The sequence below is a fragment of the Vanacampus margaritifer genome, chromosome 7, assembly GCF_051991255.1.
Source record: "Vanacampus margaritifer isolate UIUO_Vmar chromosome 7, RoL_Vmar_1.0, whole genome shotgun sequence".
Classification (NCBI taxonomy): Eukaryota; Metazoa; Chordata; class Actinopteri; order Syngnathiformes; family Syngnathidae; genus Vanacampus; species Vanacampus margaritifer.
This window is the reverse complement of record NC_135438.1, coordinates 10,216,399-10,233,890: the sequence shown is the minus strand read 5'-3', so window position 1 is coordinate 10,233,890 and position 17,492 is coordinate 10,216,399. Positions and strand designations below refer to the sequence as shown.

Below are 17,492 nucleotides of genomic sequence, written 5' to 3'. Positions count from 1 at the left end.
TCAACACTCGGAGTTTGTATAAATCTGGACTTTTTTGCATCCTGATTGTATTCTCTTAATAGGCGCTTCATCTCAAAGCAGCTCTCCAGCCTCCAGCACACCAAACTCCCCCGCTCCCTCCCAGCACATGAGGCCCAGTTCCCTCCACGGCCTGTCCCCCAAACTCCACCGCCAGTACCGCTCTGCCCGTTGCAAGTCTGCCGGCAACATCCCCTTGTCCCCGCTGGCCCACACCCCGTCTCCCACCCAGTCCTCACCTCCTCCCTTACCGGGCCACACTGTGGGAAGTTCCAACACCACTCAGTCATTCCCTGTCAAGCTCCACTCGTCACCCCCAGTGGTTCGTCCCAGGCCAAAGAGCGCAGAGCCCCCGAGATCGCCCCTTCTGAAACGCGTGCAGTCGGCAGAGAAACTCGGCTCGCCTTTGACCCAGTCCAGTTCAACCGGAGGACTCGGCGGCCCGTTGAGAAAGCACAGCCTTGAAGTGCAGCATTCCGAGTACCGCAAGGACGCCTTCCTGTGTGAACTTGGCCTGCAGAGTCTGCTGGAGACGGACGGCGAGAGTTTTCCACCTAATCCTCCACCCCTGCCGTGCTCCTCGTCTTCCGCAGGCTCGGAGACTCGTGTGCTGAAGCCCGTCAGAAGATTAGGCAGGCAAGAGTCGCCGCTCAGCAGGGAGACGCTGCTGGCGGGCAGAGAGAAGGAGGAGAAGGAGAGGGGAAGGGAGCGTGAGAGGGAGATCGGAAGCGAGTCGGTCCTGGAGCGGTTGAGTCGCGTTGAAGCAGCGGCGCTCCAGACATCCTTGACGAGAAGACATCATGTGGAACCTTTGGGTTCGAGTAGAGAAACTACAGCTACAAGCAATTTGACCAAAACAGTAGAAGATGGCAACAAGGGGTGTGAGAAGATCACCCAACGTCCAACACCCAAGCAACTCGACCTCAAGGCAGCCAAAAGTATACTATTCGGTTGTAAATCACCTCAAGAGCACCTTGTAGGAAGTGGAAGGGAACCAAAGCAGGACGGAGACACAAATAACGGTCCTTGTTTACGGAAGAACTCTGCTGCTACTCCTGACAAAATCATTAACGCAACACTGATCGGAAGTCCGCTCGCTTTGCGGAAAGCCTTGAAAACCTCCGCTATGGGGGACAGCTTGAGAAAAGCTGAAAGCATTGACTCAAGGACTTCAGACCTGAGCTCCAAGAGCCCCAAACTGCTATCTCGGATCCTTGCCCCCGCCGTCCCCCCGCACGGCCCGCAACTGAGCCTGGGCAAAGTCAGGCAGGGACTGGGGCCCGTCAACTGCTATCGGGGAACCCTGGACTGGGAGGACAAATGTCGCCTGGAAGTTCTGGAGGAGCATTCTCCTTCTCCCTCCCCCTCCCCGACCTCCGTCACCCCCTCCCTGTGCGGACCGTCGCTGTGCAAGTCACGGCCCGTCTCCCCCGGTGACAAGACCAGCTTCGTCAGCCAGCTGACTACCGTGGCCAAGAACGTGCTGGGCCCCATCAAGCTGGGCTCCCAGGAGGGCTCCCGGAGCAAAGAGCAGCAGAGCAAGGCGGCAGACGACAAGCAGGCGGCCACGGCTGGAAGATCTGAACCCGCAGCAGGCAGCAGAGGCCTCGTGGCGGCGATGACGCAAAGCCCTGCCAGTTCGTCCCTTGAGAAGGCAGCCCAACCAAAATGTGATCCCTGAAACCGCAAACTGAAATGCCTTCGTTGGATGAACAAGTCAAGCACTTAAAACGTTGTACATTCCAATTTTAGAGCTTATCAAATCTTATTTATTGATTCCAATCATTGACTGGTCAACCAGGACGACAAAATCCACTATAAAGGTGCATTAATTTTGGATTATTTTAATAAGAAGATTCTTAATGTATTGTGGAACACTTTATCAGATGTCTTTCTTTATGTGTGAGTCCACGTGAACGCATGTCCTATGGTATGTACATGTAAAGTAGGTCTACGAAGGCGGGAAAGTGCTTTAGTCATCAAAACTGTGAAGACCAAATTTTGTGGCTGTTGTGTCGTCAATTGTGGCACACTTGGAATGTTTGCATCAAACGACACACACGATCAGAGGTGGAAAATCCAAGTCCAGAAACTAAAAACCTTGTTTGGCTTAGCACCTGGTGCTAGCTAGCTAGCTCCTTAAGCTAGCTCCCATGGTGCTCGTTTACCTGCTAGGGAGCTAGCTAGCTAGCTAGCATCAATGGCTAAAGCCCAACTGTGGCAGGGTTTTTCCTTTCCGGACCTGGATTTGCCACCTCTGCACACGATCAGATGATTGGGCTTGTTTATTCTTCATGCGGCTGTTTATTTTGGCCCGGCGGATGGCGCTGTCAGAAGGCGTCACGTCTGGCGCGTGTGTGTCCGCCGTGTTATGTGAGGGTCTGTTATTGGCGGTTCTGGTGCTGACAGCTCAGGCTCAGCGCTTATCTCCTCCTCACAGGAGGGCCGCCGCAGCCCTTCTCGCTCCCCTATGATTGAAGCCTTCACGCACACACGCATTGCCACAGGAGGCAACCATGTCAGCAGCTGATATTGGTGCATTTTTTAATCCATTACGCCGAGCTCGATGAAATGTGTTTGCCTGAAAGCGAGCCAAGGATCGCGCGAAGCGCTCAACACGCTTGATTCGGCAATGACAAACAACTGGAAATAAAACAATAGGTCAGCCATCATGTTAGCGTCGTTGTTCCCGCTGAATAAAAACAAATCGCTTATGTTTGTGTTTGAAGCCGCGCTCGCAATAGGCAATCTCACGTTTAAGCATGGGAACATCGAAATTCTAGATGCTACTCATTCACTGCCTTTGACGGATAAAGACGTCAAATATCCATTTTTCTTATGCTGGTAGTGAATGAATTAAGGAAGGTACAGGATACGTTATGCCTGAAAGATGGCAGCACAGTTTGAGTGCAGGTGGGGGTGGGGGGGCAGGGAAGGAGGGGTTGTCACTCCCATGCACAGTATGATAGAAGTGGCTCAGTCTGAGTGTGCACTTGACATGAACCGGTTTCTCATGCACTCAACGTAGTCATACAATCAATGATATTGTTCCTCCAGACAGTTACTAATTTGCATAATCATATAACACCGGATTAGGGCAACACTGGGGAAAAATAAAAGTATTTTATTACATTATGAATTGAATCATAACATTTTGAATGACATCATACTTTATTGGATACTACCAATAAAAAACGGCTGCTGGTCTCAGACTGTTGGGTTTATGTTTATATGGGAATATAGACACGTACAGTCCACTCCAAAAGTATTGGAACAGCAAGGTCAATTCCTTTGTTTTTGACGTATACTAAACACATTTGGGTTTCAGATCAAAAGATGAATATGAGACAAAAGTTCAGAAGTCCAGCTTTTATTGACAAACAATGACCCAAAAAAACACTGCCAACACAATAAAGGACTTCATCGGCTGGGAAGTGGAAGGTCTTAGACTGGCCAAGTCATCACCGGACCTTAACCCAATAGAGCATGCATTTTAGCTCCTGAACAGGAACTATAAGAGGTTAGAGTAAAGGCCTGAAAAGTTGAACACATACCATGAAATAAAAGCTGGAATTGTGAATTTCTGTCTTATAACCGTTTTTGTTTTTTTTCAAAATGTCTTAGTATACAACAAAAACACAAGAATTGACCTTGTCGTTCCAATACTTTTGGAGGGGACAGTAGGCCTACTCACTAAAAAATAAAAATGTTTTCCCATTGCTTTATTCTAGCAATATCACAACTTTTAATATTATTATATATAAATTAGTTTTTTTTTCTCAGTGTGGCCCTAATACTCATTGAAATAACCATGATGGCTTAAGATATGCGGAAAAATCCATGAAATCAATGAAATGATGGCATACAGGACACGTTTGGCACCAAGGAGTAACCGCTTCAGTACAGCTAGGGACAGCTGGCCTGCTATTTGTGTGCCCTTCCATAATATCTAAATACACGTACGACATGAGCACGTGCACACACACACACAAAAATGTGTCAATTTGAGCCCAAACAGGGCAGTTGTGGAAATAGCGTAAGGAAAAGTTTTTGCAAAAAAAGGGCTCAATGGATAACAAAGGGTGGGGCTATATATATCAAATAATAGGGTTATATATATAATAAAAGATATTGTGGTGTAAGGTAGCCGAATTAAGATGGTTACATGTTGCTATATAGTGTTTAATGTCAATCAGAACAATGATCACGTTCATCTCCATGTAAGTCATAACAGTAGCTAGCCAGTGTACATTATGCAAACTGTGCGCGTGACAGTAGGACTAAATGATCTCACTTCAGTTGTGTAGTCAAGTGCATTGTTTATTACCACTCAATCAGCTTCGTTTTTAAAACATGGCAAACACGTAATAAATAGACCAGACTTTCAAATGTTGACTTCAAAAAAAAAAAAAAAAGATTTTCCAAAACGAAAATAGTTGTAGTCTTTACAAGTTACATTATTTGTGTAGAATAACAAAAGTGTGGCGAGCACATGAAGGTTGCATATCACTGAGTCATTGTGCAAAAGATGTTGTGTCTTTTATGAAGCAGTAATTGATTTTGATTCAATGATTAATTTTGTGACGAGCACATCATTGAAAACCGGTTTTCATTCCCACTGGTTAAAAAAAAGAAAAGAAAAAAAAGGGGGAAATGCAGTACAGCAAGCAGTCATGCAGTTTGTTTAATGGTACTGTACTGACCCCCAGTGGTTCCAACTTCATTCACAGAAATGTGCAATAATGAACTGCAACTAAAACAAAACGAAGGACCTTTTATTTGGTGTTGAACGGATGTTGCGAGCTGCAGCCTGGTTGACTTAATATGCATTTATATGTGTCGAATGACCAAGTGTTAGCAGTATTCAACAAAAACACCATTTTGTTTATTGTACTTATGTGGTTATTTTCTTTGGGGTTATGGGCCAACATTTCTACTAAATATACTGTACAGGTCAGGATGGGGGTCTTTTATGTATTGTCATCATTTAAGTCCCTGTGCTACTATTCACATTTTCAGGCCTTTTACGACACTCTTACACTTGTGTTACATGTTTAAGACTGCAGTTTTTTATGCACTTTATTTATTTATTTTGGGGAGTGGGGGACATTTGTACGTGCGTTACTCTGAGGAAATTTTTTATTTTTTAGTTGAATAATTTACTGAAAACATTCCACTGTTCTCTGTTCACAGCTAATGTATTTATTTGTACCTTGATTTTCATTTTTGTTTCTGATAGACACCTGAAGTGCAGTGAGTGGAATAAAGTGCGGAGAGTTGTTCCCGAATTTGTAATCTTATGTCGTGTTCAGCACTTACGACATTTGGCAATCGTATTTCTAACATTGACTTCAACAAAGTTTGAGCTTTTTGTTCCATCTGTCCCTATTATGGGGAGATTAAATGTAATTTATTCACAATAAATATGTTGATAAAACAAAAACATTTGATGGAAACTCAAGTTATTCATATAATACAACCATTAGTGAAATGTGTGATTACCACTAGTGATGCTGACTGACTCCCTCTGGAAAAAAAAATCACTGAATGAAATGTTCAAACTGTGCATAATTTTGCAATGACTATTTTTTTTATAGCACTCTAAAGTTATGTTCAGTTGTATTGCATTTAACTTTAAAGTGCAACGCATTTGCAATCATTTAGAAGTGTTAATACAAATTCACTTATATATGCAATACATTTTAACTGAATGAGTGTAAATATGTACGCGCAGTGTTAGTGCTTCAATTTAATATACTTCATTAGAATAAAATCGCTACCTTGTTATAGATGAACACTTCGAGGGCTTTACTTGTAGCTCATTATGGTGGTACTTGGGGAGCCAATTATTTGTAATTTATATTTTTGGGAATATGGGAGACACACGAACATGCAGACTCAACAAAGGAAAGCTACAGCCGAGAATGGAACAGCGAACCTCGAGGGAGACGAGCAACTTGACGCTGTCATCAACCTTTCCACATTTATTTCAAAAGTAAACGTCACGACACCCGAAAGCCAATAGGAGACGAGTATGACATTCCTCCAATCACCTTACACTGAGTCTCCGCCAACCAATCTCATTGAGTTGAAGAGAGCCATCAGGAAGTGAGTGGTTTCAGGGAAGAAAATCTTCCCCTTGTATCGACACTTTTTTTTTTTGCGCTGTCTGTAAAGTCAGTTGTGTTTGCAGTACAGAAACTCGTATCATGATATAAGCTGTATTTTTTTGTTGGAAGGTCGCGGTCCTGGCTTACGCCGGCTGCGCGAATGCTAATGCTACTATCGGCTAGCTTTAGCAAGCTAATAATACGGTGAATTAAACAGCACCGAAAAAGTCAATGAGCAAGAAAGGGAAATCACCAAAATGAGTCTACGTATTACTGATCGAGCAGTCTAACAGGTATGTACAGATCTAAGTTCAATTGAGCTCGCTATGTTGTAACTGTCTTAATGTGTAAATATTTAAATAGGTGTAACTCGATGACGTAATTACTTGATTTATGAAGGATTATGTCCGTGTCAAAATGTGGCCCCGGCTTTTAAAATTGCTCATTACCGTAAATTTTAAACATTTGCTGTGAAATGGTTCTGAGATCGGTATCTCCAGTTTCGTTGGAAACAGTTGCGTCTGAAGTCAAATGACAGTCTCGTGGTGCCTTCAAATAATTACTCTCATCTCTTTGGTGTTCCTTGTTGGGGAAGTCTCAGCTGCTTTGCTGTGAGTCCCCATTGTTGTGCAATGTTGTGGTCTGAGACAGGCTGAGTTTGCATTGAAACTGTTGATGCTGCGCCCATTCATACTTTTTCCTGGAAGTGGCAATAATAACGCAGACAACAATAGTAAGCTTACACGTATGTAATAAAACTCTCCGTCACAATTGTTCTGTTGTACTTGCTTGCAGCTGTAAAGTCATTTGTTTTTAATTTGCAAATCACTAACAGTTCATTTGTGTTGTATTTTCCTTCTTGGATTTTTTTTTCATTTGAGTTGCACAATCTTATAGCTCACATTAATAGTGAAAAAAGTTGTGAAATTATTTTAGTCACAACAACCTGGCATTTCAGTGTGTAGACTTTTCCGGGCTGTAGCTGCAATGCGGGAATGATTTATTGAGTTGTTTTGCATCTCGTGTTTCAAGTAGTTTTTCTCCAGATGTTACTTTTAACAATGTTGCTTCACATTCAAAAGCCTCTAGGCTTATGAATCTTTTGTACAAAGGCTCAATAGTCAACACTTCCTCTCACGTTTTTGATCTTGTGTCCCCTCCCCTAGTTGTCCTGTGTTGCAATGAGGCGTTCCCGAGTCCAGCTCTGACCGCTCCGGGCCATGAACTCTGTTTCCCCCAACGCGGTGCAGTACACGGGCGGCGTGATGCACAGTGAGCTGCTGGAAGGGCGGAGGCTCCAGGCCCCGGCGCAGCAGGGCAGCTTTGGAGTCCGACCTTCGCAGAGTCCAGATCCCAGCAAAGAAGCATGTGAAGAACCTGAAGAGATGGATAAACTCAAAGCCAAAATAATGTCAGCTTGGAACAACGTCAAATATGGTTTGTGGAAAATTAAACATATATAAACAGAATTTATGTGTCTATCGTAGATTTTGAGTAATGTTAAAAAGCAGAGCCCAACTTTATCCTATGGATCATTTGTGTTTAGGTTGGACTGTGAAATCAAAGACCTCCTTCAATAAGATCTCACCAGTCACTGTTTTGGGTCACTCCTATCTGCTCAACAGTGAAGGTAACCTATCAATCGTCTATTCATCCATTTTCCACTTGACTTATCCCGTTCAAGGTCACAGGGTAACATGCGGAATGTACAACCCATAGAATGATGCATGATTCAGATTGAGACATCCAGTTAAATTTGGGAGGCAAGGACTGGTCACCAGCCAATCGCACGGCACGTATGGACAAACAATCGTCGTAACGGATGATTTAGAGTCGTCTTGATTTAACAGGAAGCCGTAGGATGCAGGGAAAGCCCACAGAAGCACGTGGAGAACATTCAAACTCCATACAGGAAGGCAGGTACCTATATTCGAACCCAGAACCTCACAAAGTGGACTTAATATGTTATCAGTCAATCAACACCTATTTATATATGATGTTTACGCAAGCAGGCTGGGAAAAAAAAGGCGCACTCCCATTGGGCTTAAAGGTCAATGAAAGGCAAACCTGTCAGGAAACGCCATTATTAGTCATGGAGGCGTAAACACTCGAGGCTTGACCATGTGACCTATACAAACAAAAGGACATCACAAATATCATGTTCAAATACAACTGAACACTTGCAGTGTTTCTTACATGACCAAATAACCTCTCCAGGATGCTCCTTGACCTTTGGTTTGATTTAAAATTGCATTTTTCCATAAGCAAGGCTGGAAAATAAATCATCTGTACCGGTAAAGTAAACAGTAATAACAATCAAACATCTTTGAGTTGTCCTGATCCAGTCGTGTCATTTTTTTTAGTCGATCTGCTGAAAGTCACTGCAAACTCAGTCTGCAAAGCCTGATAAATACAAATATCAAGTGACTTGACTCGGGTGCAGATCACGACATCCCTATTATTCACAGAAGATGTAATATAAGAGTCAGTGACATTTGACTTTCTAGGTTCTCCTGTTCTCAAAAACATGATAAATAAACAATCAATGCTATGTTAAAAAAAAAAACATTGAGAGACAATTAAAACTCATTCACTGCCATAAATTCATAAAAATTAAAATAAATTATAACTTAGAGGCGACAGGCAATTAAGTTGTTTTATTGTAATTAATCGTATGACTTCACTAGTTAACTCACAATTAATCAAAAATTGTATAACTGTTCTAAATGTACAATAAAAAAATCTAGGATTGTAAATCATACTCTTGTTAACAAAAGGGGGAAAAAATGTTAAACTAATAGAAATGGTTCAAATGAATTTTTGACGTTTGTATGGCAGTGAATGAATAAAAAAAAAAGATTATTAAAAATTAATCGCATGACTACACTAGTTAACTCACGATTAATCACAAATTTGATATCTGTTCTAAATGTCCAATTTAAAAGAATCTATGTTTTCATACTCTTGTATGTAAAAAAAAAAAAAAAAAGTTGAACTAATAAAAATAGTTCAAATGATTTTTTGAGGTTTATAGCTGTCAATGGCAGTGAATTAGTTAACTATTATTTTGATGGTCTATTTTAATCTGTTGATTATTTCGATTAAATTCGAGTCATTTTATGAATCTGATTTAAAGTTTTCATTTCAATCCCTACACTCAAAAACGGTACATAATTTCAAATTGATGTTGCAGAAAATGCACAAAAGATTGAGTTACTGGTCTGCTGCGAAAATATGCAAAAATGTTGATCAATGTTTTCCAAAGTAAAAGCAGATGTTTATGAATTTTGATTCAACACAAAGATCATGTAATAAATCCACTTTCATGAAAGACAACAGAAATGGGAGAATCTTCCTTTTTGAGAGGCTCAAATCTGGAAAATTTGGAGCAAACAAGGTCTCTAAATGGATTCATTTGAAAATGGATTAGATGTTCATTAATCAATAAATCGTTGCACCGCTAAAATAAATCGAATATAAAAAGGAACAGATGGCTAATAAGCACATCTGAGCGTTCTTGTCAAAAATGTTCTGTCATTTCAAAAGTCTCCCACATCTCATCAGATCAAAGGCATTCCACAGATGTCAAAACATGCTTCTGCTGTCATGATAAACATCACGTCAACACAAACTCGTCAGGTGGGCGGCGTGCACACACGCTCACGTTCTTCTTCCTTCTTCACCCGCTTGTGTTTCAGAGCAAGTGGAGCGCTTCGGCCTGGCTTTTGTGTCCAGGCTGTGGCTGACCTACAGACGGGAGTTCCCGCAGTTGGAGGGCTCCAGCTGGACCACCGACTGCGGCTGGGGCTGCATGCTGCGCAGCGGCCAGATGCTGCTGGCTCAGGGCCTGCTGGTCCATCTGATGCCCCGAGGTTTGGCGCTCAGTCTGTTTTGCTCACCGGCCGCAACATTAGGTACACCTGCTCCGTATAAAAGCTCAATCAAATATTAGGCTTTTAAAAACTTTTTTTTTTATGTATAAAATCAAATTAATGTCGCTTACAACCTGTACAACAAACTGAAATCTTCTGAGGGAACAAATAAAAAATATACAATAATCAAGTTGCATAAGTATACACACCCTCTAACTAAAACTTTCTTGTACCACCTCTAGCATTTCTTACAGCATTTAGTCTTTTTGGTTAGACTATTAGTGTGGCATATCTTGATGTATTGGTGTACCAAATGTTCTGACCAGCGAGTATACATTTGCTCGTCAAAGTTAAAGATTAAAAAACTGTATGCAGTTTGTTGCCAAGACAAGTCTTATTTGTGTCGCGTAGACTGGACTTGGCCTGATGCTCAGCAGTTAACAGACGTGGACTTTGAAGTGTTGCGAATACGCTCACCGGTGCGCGTCGGTGGGGTGCCCATCCCCTCTTTCGGCTCTCCGCGAGGGTCCGGCACCCCAGAGAAGACGCCGCCGAGCGATCGGACATCTAAGAGTAGCCAGAAGAAGAGGGTTGAATTGCCGCAGGATCGACAAGCTGAGCCTGTCCACCGGAAGTTGCTCACCTGGTTTGGGGATCAACCGCCAACACTTTTTGGGGTGCACCAGCTGGTGGCGATAGGGAGGAGTTCTGGAAAGAAGGCTGGGGACTGGTACGGCCCATCCATAGTGGCACACATATTGCGGTAAGGCTCAGCTGTTGAGTGATACTGCGACGAAATTTGAATTTGATAGTAGTTTTGAATAAGAGCTGTGGAAACAAAGTTGACCAAGTCGGATAAGTTGACTTTGAAAATAGGTTGGCTAAAACATTTCTGCCTTGAAGCTCCACCAGAACCGTGTTTTGGCCACCCATGTTTTATGCATGGACTTTTTTTTTTTTTTACAGGCACACGCAGAATTGGAATGACAACTTCCTGACTTACTACTTAATGGGTTTTTATTAAAGACAATACAGCACATTGAGTGATTGAGCTTCCCAAAACACAGGAAAAATAAATTCAGAATGTCCTCAACAGCATTTGGGCTGTAATTATTATTACAAAATATAACCTGCCACTCGGTTTTAGGTGTTCATCGTTTAACCAGTAGAGGGCAGTCATACACTCAATGTGCCCAGAAGAAGGAAAGAACAGGAAGTTATTGACCTCATGTAGCTAACAGTTAGCTCTACCCTTGTTTACTCGTTGGACTATTCTTGAAGCATTGTCTGGAAGTGACTTTTAAGACACTATTACATGTGTAATAAAGATATAATGATGATTGGTTGAGTTAAATCGTTGTTAGAGGTATTTGTTTCCTTAAGTGGTAATCGCTAGAGTGCTGATGCTAATCGCGATTGCTAACTGTTTATCCTAGGCTAATTTTGTTGGTGTATAATAATTCATATGTAGAGAAGATAAATTATGAGTACTTATTCACTCAATTCAGATTGTCTCCAACCTTAGTGGATTAACAATATAAAAAGGAGAGTGGGGGTGATTATTTGATGGAATAATTGCTACCATAATCGATTTTTAAAAGATTCGATAGTGACAGCACTAATTTGAATGTTTTTTGTTTTTAGGAAAGCTGTAGCCAAAGCTACTGTTCTCCACAACCTGGCTGTGTATGTCGCTCAGGATTGTACAGGTGACACTTTGACTTCTCAACTTCTGCTCATGAAAACTCATGTGAACAAGTGTCGAAAGTGATGCACATTCTTTCCCTTATCAATTTTGTGTTCTATTTTAGTGTACAGGGAGGACGTGGCGCGTCTGTGTGAGCCGCCACTCAGCCACATTCCCTCAGAACTGGACAACCAATCCTGGAAGTCTGTCATCATCCTGGTGCCGGTCCGCCTCGGTGGGGAGGCCCTCAACCCGTCTTACATTGAATGTGTCAAGGTGGGATTCTTTGTGTTAGCCTCTTATATGGTGGTAGGCATTGAACATTTCAAACCTTTTTTATTTTTCATTTCCAGAACATCCTCAAGCTGGAATGTTGTATTGGAATCATTGGAGGCAAACCAAAGCACTCACTCTACTTTATTGGCTTCCAAGGTGAGATACCGCTTTTTCCTCTAAGTCTTCATATTTGGAAAAATAGATCAATAAACAAAATAGATCAATTGATTTTTGTTCATAATACTAAAAACACCACACTCATGTGAACTTCTATATAGTGCAAAGCAATAATGTGCATTGTGCACTACAGCAATGGATTTGTTTGGCATCACACTACTATATTTTAAATTGTAGTTTAAAGTTTTCTTTAATTGTGAATCAAGGTTGTAAGTAGTGCACAATTCAATTCAGAAAAAATATTGTGAGCTATGTAGTATATTTTTTTTAATGAATATTTAAAAAATCGGTTAACATTGATTATTTTGTCTATTCATTGATGAAACATGCGTTAATTTCCATCCCAGACCATTATTTCAAATTGAGGGAGCAGAGAACGTACAAACTAATTGTGATTCTGTTCTTGGTTTGGTTCGTAACATGTCAGAAAATGGGCAAATATGTTGAGTTCCATGTTAAAAGCAGATTTTTACAAATGTTTCATTTTGGTTCAACACAGAGATAATCTTTCTGCTTTCATGGAAAGCCATCCTATTTTTTTGTTACTTTTGCTGTAAAAAAAAAAATATATATATATTATTTAGCAGAACCTGACCTGGTGCACACTTGCCTTCTTTTGTCTTCACTTTTGTCTAAACTTGCTTGTTGGGGTTTAATATTCTGAAAGTGTAGTCAAGTTAAACATTTGCTAGAGGACACACCGTGTTTGCGGTGGGATTATCCACTACTCAAACGCCATTAGGGAAACTTCTACCGGTCCATTACCCAAACGGCTGCTATTTGACCGCTTTTATTGACATGGTAACTTGGCTTACGAATGTCAGTGTAATTACTTTTCAGCATTCAGGGTGTTACAATGGAGGCATTCTCTGAGTAAAAGTGCCGTAGCAGATGATTGCAATCTCCCCTTTTTAGCCAACACGCCAGTTGAGACTGAATCAATAGTAAACTCTGTTGACTGCTGAATGTTACACGGACATAATTATGAAAAAATTGGACCATGTCCCGTAATCTACAGCCACGTTTAACTTATTATGGGAAGCACACTACAGTAGTATCATTCTTACGAGACTGGCGTGGAATGGAATGAATCCGTCAAGGTCTCACAAATGTTCTTGAGATGTCCCCGCTATGCGTTACGAATGACGTCAGTCCGCTCTCGCCGTTTGCCAGATGAGCAGCTGCTGTATCTGGACCCGCACTACTGCCAACCTGTGGTGGACGTCACTCAAGTCAACTTTCCTCTCGAGGTCAGTTCCACACGGCCTCTGACGTCACAGTGCGCTTCGTGTGTCTGCCACGCTGCTCTCAGTTGGTCTGGATTTGTATTTCCTCTCTTCTGATCCCATCCGACTGAGACCAATGTGACTTTCACACTTGTTCAAAGTGTAGCCAATGAAGATAACATGCTTAATCATGTACTGTGGTTGATCTTTTTTTTTTTCCTCTCATTCCTTCATTTAGTCCTTCCACTGTAGTTCTCCCAAAAAGATGCCCTTCACTCGAATGGACCCCAGCTGCACCATCGGCTTTTATGCCAGGAACAAGAAAGACTTTGAGTCGTTATGTTCCGCTGTCAGTTTGGTAAGTTAGTTTATAGCCTCTAATAGGGCTGGGGGGGGGGGGAAAGTCGACCACAAAAATTGGTCGACGCAAAAATGCATGCGTCAAAGCTATTTTAATCATTTAAAAAAATACCTCAAAGTTGCAGGAACCAATATTTTGTGTTTCCACACGGACACCTATAGTTGACGGAGTCCAACCAGCCTCCACTAAAACATTTCCAAGATGCTTCCTAGGGTTTGTTTGTCGTCTCTTTAGACTGAAAAGGGAGAAAATTTAACATCGCTACATGTCTGATGTTTGTACCAAAACAATCTGCGTCAAAATTGTTAAAGAATTCAAAGAGTTCTAATGAATTTATTGGAGCCAAACACACGTAAGATGGCGGCCCTACGACGTGCGTCAGTAATAAGACAAGGCGGTATCTACTATCTATGTTAAACAGAGTAAGACTCACTCCAAGTTTTTTTTTTCACTCCACCAAATAGTGACAGAAGACTATATTATAAAAAATAAACTGTCATTAGTGACAGCACTAGCCTCTAACTGCTATGTAAATTCTGAGCAAACCTAATCTCGAGCCCCTTTCACACTGCTTTTCTGCCAAATTGGCCATTTATTCGACTGTCAGATAGAATTTGCCCAAGTGGGATGTTGCTGTGTCTGTGACGTCACGCAGCTGTTGTGGTTTCACACATTTAGATAATTACAAGCATGGGACAGAAACATTTATTGTCAATAGAAAGCGCCTTTAGCAGTGAGTCTTGGCTGTTAAACTTCACTTGTTGAGACCTCCCACTTTGCTGTTTGACTTGGGCAGCATTTCGACCCTGAGGCTCCTCATGCAGGCTACTGTACTATGTTACTTTTACTGAACCGCAAAAACATGGCGCGATTGTCAAGAAAGTAAGCAGGAAATGGGCAACAATAAAGGAGAGTAGATATTCTGAGAGGCAGTTGGCAATGATCGATGGCCACGTTTAACTGACTGCATCTGTACAGTTGACTGACAAAAGACTGTCCATACTGTGATTGGCTAGCGATTCAAATTTTGGATCCACTTATGAACATTAGTTGCTCAACGCCACACACTGCACGGCTGGGTTCAGTCAAGTGGTGTGACCTGATGTTTTTTATTTTTCCTCACGGGAGAAATGTGTGTATTTTGGTCGATTTACTCACAGATACTGCAGGGCACTATTTGAGGAAATACTTAAGCTATTTAAAGTAGACTGACTAACAGATTCTGGTCGAAACAACATTTGGATATTATTTTTTACAATGACAATACAGCATTATGAAGCCAGTAGTCCGAACAGCAATCTTCTAGTTATTGTCTCTTGAAAATAACGATTAGCTTAACTTTTTTTTTTTTTTTTTTTCCTCAGGAGAGCTCAGTATTGTTCATTTGATTTGACATCATCATTGCTCTCCTTTTTTAAAAAAACAAATAAATTAAAAAAAAAATAATAAAAAAGTTTTTTTTTTTTAAATATATATATATATATATATATATATATACATATACACACATATGTATATATATATATATATATATATATATATATTTTATTTTATTTTTTTTGTATGTGGGTGAGCATGTGCATGTGCGTGTATTCATCAGTTCACCTAAAGCCCATTAAAAAAAAATCCCATACTAATAATATAATATAATAATAAATTGCCAAATGCAGAAACATCAATGTAAGTTATCACGATGTAGTGGCTCTCGCTAACAGACAGAATTAAGTAACCAGAATTAGGTTAAAAAATTCTATATACGTAGACCATGTTTCTATAAATTTTGATATTTGGATATTTGGTTACGATTAGCTTAACTTAAGCAATTGAATGCTCCATTTTACCAGTGGAAGAACTTTCACATTCCAGCCTAATTGACCCCACACTACTTGTGATGTCCTCCTCTCAGATCAGCTTTGGCAATCTTTTCACCCTCCAGTACAAAGATATGAAAACACCCTGCAAGTGTTCAACTCCTAAACGTATCTTTTGTTTGTTGTTTTGTTTGTTTTCCTCGCAGGCCCTGTCATCCTCCACAGAGAAGTACCCCATCTTCACCTTCGTGGAGGGCCAGAGTCACGACTATGGACTTGAGGCGCACAGTAGTAACCACACTGGCCCCGCCCCACACATCCTGCCCCCCGGCAAGCCCGCCCCCGTGAACAACCGACGAAACAGTGACGAGTTTGTCTTTCTGTGAGACCAGGGAGGCGGTCGCTCTGTTTTTAGTGGCGCAACCTGACCTGGAAGCAAAAACTACTTCCCAACATGGGTTTTTATAAGCTAACATCAAATCCGTTTGTCCTTCGTGAGAGGCACGAGTGGATGAGAAGTCATGTACAGTATAAAACAAACCTAACAGGCCTAAAAATCTCATCGTCAAATGTCACATTTCCTTTGGTCAGGGACAAGCTGTGCTGTTTGTGTTTGTGCGTATCTCCTTTATATTTCTAATTCTTTCACTATTTATCAAGTGTATGACTGTGTGTGAGTGTGCATGTTTAGTTTTGAGTTTTTTGAGTAACAGCGTGAGTGTCACGTTGTCACACTGAAGCTGTCTTGACCTGCTGTACATTCATGTTGGTGTCGTAGTTGCTAATCAAAAGAGCGCACCCGTGATCGCATTCATCATCTTTTTATCACACGAGGGTGATCGCAATGCTGGTGATAAAACACTTGATTTCAGCTCACATTCGGGGTTTCCTCAGCAGTTGTACGTACTCTTGTCACTTCATGGGGGCCGATCATGATCATCTCATTTAGTCTTGGCTCTTATGCAAAGTCTTGCTACGCTACTTACTGCAGGTTGCACTTCTACTGATATTTGTTGTCCTCATTAAACACTGAAATCACTTCATCTGTATATTATCTCTTTCTGCTGGTTCTCACTGGTCAACACTGACTTTTTAATATATATATATTTAAGGTGGTAGTTTTGTTTCAGATTCCATATTAAAACTGAAATTAAAGACAATGATAAGATAATACATGACAAAGCTTCCCAAACAGAATATTGTGTATTGGAAAGTTCTGTCAATTTCAGACATAAAAAGTGATTTTCTGTGTATATTTCTTGTATTTTTTTTTTGTCTTTTTAAAAATGTATTGCTTACATTCATTTACATTTTTTAAATGATATTTTACTACTTTTCTGACTAAACTAAATGGCCACAACATTGACCACAATCCCAATTAGAAAAATGCCTTTAAGAAGGAAAATAATGCTCAGTTATAGTTTGCACATAGTTAAACAACAACCAGAATAATAACAGCCCACAGTACAGACTACAATTCACTGAAAGCACAATAATTATAAATTGAGCATAAACTATTCTCTCTGAGTGCTACGTCAAATTATGCCTCCGAAGAACCTCATGTAGGCTATATTACGTTACAAGCTCACAGCTCACCTGTTTTCGGGTTTGGGCACGTGACCTTCGCACTACACTGTGACGTCAATTTCAATCGACAGCAGGTGGCAGTACAGGGCAAAATGGCAGCCCAGTGATGGATAAAAATAGAAATTTCTTCTGCGTTTATATTCCACGCATTTTTATTCAGAAAACCGTGTTGGGGGCACGTACATTTCGGACTAGACGACTCAAACAAGACATTGAGTTCTAGTGTCGCATGACGACGTGTTCCACCGCTGCTAAACTAGTCCATGTGTGTCGTTTGTAACGTCGTATGTCGGTACCGAGGTCCACCTGTACAGTATTCATTGTGCGTGCTATCCAAAGACGCCGACCATCCGCGCATGCGCACTTT

The 17,492-nt window shown here is 41.2% G+C and overlaps 2 protein-coding genes across 5 annotated transcripts in view; both read left to right on the top strand.

Moving 5' to 3' along the window:
• Nucleotides 1-5,306, top strand: part of LOC144054707 (microtubule-associated serine/threonine-protein kinase 1-like) — a 75,271-nt gene extending 69,965 nt beyond the window's left edge. For all 3 annotated transcript variants that reach the window (XM_077569925.1, XM_077569924.1, XM_077569926.1), the window contains one exon: nt 63-5,306. In XM_077569925.1, coding sequence (XP_077426051.1) covers nt 63-1,699 — 1,637 coding nt within the window. In that variant the 3' untranslated portion in view covers nt 1,700-5,306. The remainder of the gene's footprint in view (nt 1-62) is intronic.
• Nucleotides 5,307-6,106: 800 nt separating this feature from the next.
• atg4da (autophagy related 4D, cysteine peptidase a) lies at nt 6,107-16,587 on the top strand. Of its 2 annotated transcripts, XM_077569927.1 has the most exons (11): nt 6,107-6,421; nt 7,295-7,565; nt 7,675-7,758; nt 9,827-10,000; nt 10,412-10,763; nt 11,645-11,709; nt 11,812-11,963; nt 12,041-12,119; nt 13,314-13,390; nt 13,605-13,724; nt 15,745-16,587. In XM_077569927.1, exons 2-11 carry the CDS (start codon nt 7,349-7,351, stop codon nt 15,922-15,924), a joined length of 1,500 nt encoding a protein of 499 aa, XP_077426053.1. In that variant the 5' UTR covers nt 6,107-6,421; nt 7,295-7,348; the 3' UTR covers nt 15,925-16,587. The 2 variants fall into 2 exon arrangements, with proteins under 2 accessions (XP_077426053.1, XP_077426055.1); XM_077569929.1 differs by lacking the exons at nt 6,107-6,421; nt 7,295-7,565; nt 7,675-7,758 and adding an exon at nt 7,843-8,044.
• The last annotated feature ends 905 nt before the right edge of the window (nt 16,588-17,492 follow it).

Coding starts and splice junctions, on each gene's coding strand:
- atg4da (XM_077569927.1), top strand. CDS start 7,349: ATGAACTCTGTTTCCCCCAACGCGGTGCAGTACACGGGCGGCGTGATG. Junction 10,001..10,411: donor GGTCCATCTGATGCCCCGAG/GTTTGGCGCTCA, acceptor TGTGTCGCGTAG/ACTGGACTTGGCCTGATGCT. Junction 11,710..11,811: donor TGTCGCTCAGGATTGTACAG/GTGACACTTTGA, acceptor GTTCTATTTTAG/TGTACAGGGAGGACGTGGCG.